At 33.8% G+C, this 5741-nt stretch overlaps 1 protein-coding gene across 1 annotated transcript in view; it reads left to right on the forward strand.

Annotated features, from left to right (window-relative positions):
- The window catches only part of LOC144980961 (kelch-like protein 26), a 25004-nt gene extending 21358 nt beyond the window's left edge, over positions 1-3646 (forward strand). The window contains exon 8 of the mRNA XM_078928975.1: positions 2427-3646. Coding sequence (XP_078785101.1) covers positions 2427-3400 — 974 coding nt within the window. The 3' untranslated portion in view covers positions 3401-3646. The remainder of the gene's footprint in view (positions 1-2426) is intronic.
- The last annotated feature ends 2095 nt before the right edge of the window (positions 3647-5741 follow it).

Raw genomic sequence — 5741 nt, forward strand, 5'->3', positions numbered from 1 at the left:
ACCAACACTCATTATATATATAATATATATGAGCCAAGGTCAAAAGGTGCCAATTTTTTTTCTCAAAATAAAAGTGACATAATAGTCCATTCATGTTTCTATATGTGTAGCAAAAACCCTGTACTTCATGAATCAAACGCCCTTTAGATAACTTTAAGGTCTAACGCAGCATAATATCGTCAACAATACCTATAGGTTGCTGGTGTCACCTGTGACCGGTGACACCAAAATGAGACAAAAAACTCTATAACCAAATGATTTTTCTTGAGTATCAAACTTTATTTAGTAAGTTATGGACAAAAAGACACAATCAACAACAATCATAGTACAATAATATTACCAACTATTGGAGAAAATGTTGCTTTTTGGTGTCATCGGTCACAAGCAACATAGAATGCAAATATATTATTTCATAAAAATGTTTGTACATTAACAAAAACAACAATATTGCATATGTTTATTACCAGCAATGTTCAGAAACTTTTGGAATAAAATGTTGGGAAATAATGTGACCAAAGCATATCTTATTTAGCGGCATTGTGTCACTTGTGACATTAGACCGATGACACCATTACTTATGTCACAAGCAATACCAAATTGCAATTTCGACAATATATCATTAATTTCAGTCAAACCAGTGTAATAACCACAGTTAAATATGGAATTTAATAATATTTCAGAAACCAAAGACTTCAAAAATAGAAATATACATGGAAATTAGAGCATCTGAATGTGACTTGTGACATAAGACCGGTGACACCATTACTTATGTCACAAGCAACACCAAATCACACTTTCGTCCATAATATATCATTATTTTCAGTCAAAAAATCACAATAACCTACTCTAAAATGAAATTCAATAATATTTTAAGAAACTAAATATTTTCAAATTGGAAATATACTTAGAAATTAGTAATACCATTGTTGCTATTACTTTGGTCAAAATCGGCACTAGAACGCAATTTTGCCTCAATAAATCAAAAATAGCAACTGAACACATGTAATATAGCCTGTTAAAATGTAATTCAATGAAATTTCAAGCTTTGAAGAACATGAAAACAGAAATACATTAGAAACTTCAAACTTAAGTGTCACCTGTGACATTTTAACCAATGACACCAATGGTCACAAAAAGTACCAGAAGCCACACAAACACTAGATAAATATCAGCCATGGTAATGAATTCATGTAACCATACGGTAACCATCACCATACTGCTCAAATCTGCTAGTTTGTAGTAATTTAGTGTGTTAATAGTAAATCAAATCAAATTTCTTGACAACCCTTCTTTTATCTGGATTCGTCAAAAGCTTGAGTTTTGTCTTTTTCTTGATTGATACAAACCTGAAATATAAAAATTAGAATTACAAGGAAATAATTAATTGTGTCAAAATCACAGTCTTATATGAGATGTCATAATATCATATTTGTAAATAGAATAACAGCTGAAAACATAATTTTTTGGTGGCACTTTGTAATATCCAATAGCGAGTGTTGCTTGTGACAATGTAAAATAGCGATGACACCAAAGTTCAACTTACCTTTTCTGCATGTAGCCACGCTGGAAAGGCAAATGAACGTGCTGCACTTCAAAGACTGGTAAGAAGGGTGGATCCAAATTGCGAATCGCCATTTAACGAAACAAACTTCCACGTGTTCACGCATGCCGTGTTGCTTGTGACAAATGACACCAAAACCAATAAGCCTCAATACCGGCAAAACGGTATACATTTACTCCCAGATTTGAGTTAAGATAGTAAATCTATGCTTTTTTCTCATAATAAAACATTTTATAAACATTAAACATGAGCTTTAAAGTTTCGTGTCGAGTCTTAGTATTGTGCTGTATTTGATGACACCAAAGGTCACAAGCAACACCAACTTTTTAAGAACTCTATATGAAACTTAATCAGATATGTAATATACTGCAATTGCGTTTAAAAGTAAATTTTGACTTTATACAATTAGTCAAATTTCAATCAAGGGGGGTAAAACATCACATTTAATTTCTACATGATTTCTAAAAAGGTGATGCGTTGACCTCGTTTTAAGCACATGCCAAACAGCATTCAAATTTCACTTTCAAGTTGTTTATTTCATATTCTGTTGAACAGAGTATGTTGAGCTATCTCATTTTATCTCTTCTTCATATTATCAATTGATTACAAGCATTAACCCAATGAAAACAGCCCATAATTAAGTAAAAATCAAATTTTCTTAACACTGGTATCAGGCGGGCACCTTTTGACCTTGGCTCATATATATATAATATATATATTATATATATATATATATATATATATATATATATATATATATATATATATATATATATAATGTGTGTGTGTGTGTGTGTGTGTCTCAATGTTTAATATGATTGAGAACTTATTGTTGTAAACATTTTTATTACCATTTCTTCTGAAGGTCACCCTGTGATGGATGACTACTGTCGTGTTCGGGCTGAGAAATCTGCTATCATCCTAGTCCATGTGGGGACATCCTACATGCCTTTTCAAATCACAGCATTTGACCACACCACCAAATCATTCTACTGCCTCTACAGTGACGTGAATGGTATACGGGACTGTCGGGTGGCATCCGTTGACAATTTTGTTTATGTTTGTAGGGTAGTTGACTTTGGAGGGGGCACCCTCATGAGCTCTTTGTTTAGATTTGATCCTCGTCATTTTCAAGGTCAGGAGCTTCGCCCAATGAGGAGATTAAGACTAGAGTTTGCCTGTGTGTCACACAATCGTTGTCTGTTCGCATTTGGGGGTCAAACGGAACATTTTAACATGTTGGATTCTGTTGAATGCTATAATGTGCAAGCAAACACCTGGGAGGAGCACATTTCCCTACCTGCCCCAACGCACTCTCTTGCAGCTGTCTCATATGAGGGGAAAATCTACCTCTCTGGTGGTGTGTCAGGACAAGAGAGGACCAGTATGGCATCATTTTTCTGCTATGATCCTGTCAATCAACGGTATGAAACTAAACCCAGTATGTTCTACCCCCGGCGACTCCATGACATGATTGCCCAAAACTCTAAAATATATGCCTTAGGTGGCATCACACGTCAAGGCATTCGTCTCTATGGCCAGATTGCCATTGAAAGCTTTGATATGAACACTAACCAGTGGACCATCCTCTCCTCCACACTTGGAGGTCGTTCAGTCGGCCATTACATGTTTCTTGAGGATGGGCAGATTTTATCCTTGGGCCATGAACATCATTCAGCAACAGAGGAAGAGATATGGCTATATCAGCCGGATAGTGACTCTTGGGTGAAGTATGCAAAAGCTCCCAAAAGAATGAGCTTGAATTCAGCTCTTATCACCCAGCTTTATATTCAATTCCATCACGACAGATTAGTCACAAAGCTAATCAAAGATAAATAATGACATTCTAAAGTATGTGCTACTGTTAGCATCTGTTGTTAACTTTCATTTTTATGCTTTGAAATATTCATATAAGTAATGTTTGAAATGTCTAAAACACTCATTAATCATGCACTTTAAGTAATCAAAGGTTTTTTTGTGATAACAGTTTTGCCATCTCAAGGCAATGAAAGTCATTGGAAAGATGTGTTATTGTCAGTACCTAGAGAATTTTGACATTCAACAATAAAGTAAAGTGCAACACGATGGACGAATTTTAGTATTTCTTTTATATTAAGCATTGTTTGCCTGAATATATTAGAAAATTAGTAACATTTCAAATACGTGATGATTCAATAGTTTTAGGAATTTTTGTTCAGCATTTTTTCAGTTAAGATTTTCAATACCTTATTTTACTTGTCTTGGTAAGTAGTTCTTTTTGTAATAAGTTTTTAAAACAGATAGTACAATATGAAACATTTCAATAAACTGAGCATGGATCATGTGCTTAAGTAATGTGTTTCCTGCTAAATTAGTTTCTGTCTGACATAAAAGAGAGCATTATGAGATCACCCTCATAATGGATGAAAAAGGACATATTCATTTTATTCTAAATTGTTATTCTTTCATCTTTAATTCATCAAATAACAAAAGAAAAAAATCCACCATTTTAAGTGTCATCTGACAGTCACTTGAATCTTCTTTGTAATGTTTGTTTTTTTTAATTTCAAATTTTTTTTATTTTGTCAAAGACAAAAATGGACATTGTTGTTTATGTTGACATTTACGCAAAAATAAAAGTACCGTATGATGAGAAGAAAAGTAGCAAGCATGCTAGAAAAACCATTTCATCAAATTGTTAAGAATATTTAGTATCTTTTATGGCCTTTTTGAGTTTGATACAGGGCCTTGCATTATCTCTGCATTCACAAAACAGGTCGCAGAAACACTTCTTATGGGATGCAGCTTATCTCTTGCTGTAAAGTATCTTCTAACTCAGGGAGGCATGCTGGAGGGTTATTTCTGTAGATCAAATGGGAAAGCTGATCAATTATCAGCTGATATGTTCAATTGGTGCCATGTCAGATGAAAATGATGACCAAAGTACAGTCATGATGTTTTCATTATCCAAATACTGCTGATTATTTTTAAGATTCATGGATAGCAAAGATTGAAATATAGATATGAAATAGATTTTAAAAATCACCTTTTAAAGATTTTCACAGAAGTTACAAAATTACAAAATAAAAGCATTTACACTCTAAATTGACACACCAAGTATTAATCATGTATAGTTCACGCTACATAAAAACCAAAATTGACTATATTCTGTGCTGGCAGATTAGTTGGGGTTTTTTTCGTCCACACCAGTAGCTCCCATTTGAACAATTATTTTCTGTTTGTGTAGGAGTTTCTTATAGGGCCAGACACATTTTCTTTGGAATAAAAGTTTATTTAGATTTGAATTTTTTAAATAGCAGTAGCAGGCTATGGAATTATTCATTTCTTTTTCTCTGTTCCTGTAGCATATTTATATAGACGAGCCAGATTTGGCTGTCAATTCCATGTATATAGATATTTTCTCTCCCTGTTTTTGGGGGGAGATAGTAATCTGGTTCCGCACAAAATTTTTTGGGTTTTCATTTCTTTGTTATTTTATTCTTTTCTCTTTTCTAAATTTGCTCTGCTTGATGTAGCTGTTAAGTAAAGTATAGGCCTAGATACACATGGATTTGTCAAACTTTGTGGGCTGTCCAGTGGCTGCAGTGTTAGATTTACTTATATCTGGATCTGGAGTTGCTGCTCACAGTTTGGAAACAAAACGGGCGAAGCAAAAACCATGCAAATAATGATTGCCATTCAAACGTCTAATTTTCTTGTCCACAACAAATTTCTAGTTTTTACTTTTGTAACATCTTGAGGTAGAGTTTGAAACAGACTGTAGTATGTTCATGTGATGATTGTTACTTTTCTAGAATTCTTTTCTTTTAAATGGTAAAGTATTTGTTATTTTGGATTGTATTATTGCACAAAATTAGTCTATTGAATGTTTTTTGTCTTTTCTATATTTTCGTTGTTTGTATTTCATATATATAATATATATATATATATATATATATATATATATATATAGGTGCCTCTGGACAATGTGACTGCGGACTTGAAAATGAAAATGGACATCATGTCCTAATGGAATGTCCAAAGTACAACCAGTTGAGAAGGAACTTCTGGCCTGACCCAACCCCATACTCAAAGAAGCTGTACGGCAGTGAGGACGACCTCAGGACCACTGTGGGCTTCATTCACCAGACCGGACTGACCATGTGACGTGACGGGAACGAAGAAGAAGAAGAAGAAGATA

This window comes from Berghia stephanieae, chromosome 10 (assembly GCF_034508935.2).
Source record: "Berghia stephanieae isolate SIO BIC M18660-M18661 chromosome 10, UCSD_Bste_1.3, whole genome shotgun sequence".
In the NCBI taxonomy this organism is placed as follows: Eukaryota; Metazoa; Mollusca; class Gastropoda; order Nudibranchia; family Aeolidiidae; genus Berghia; species Berghia stephanieae.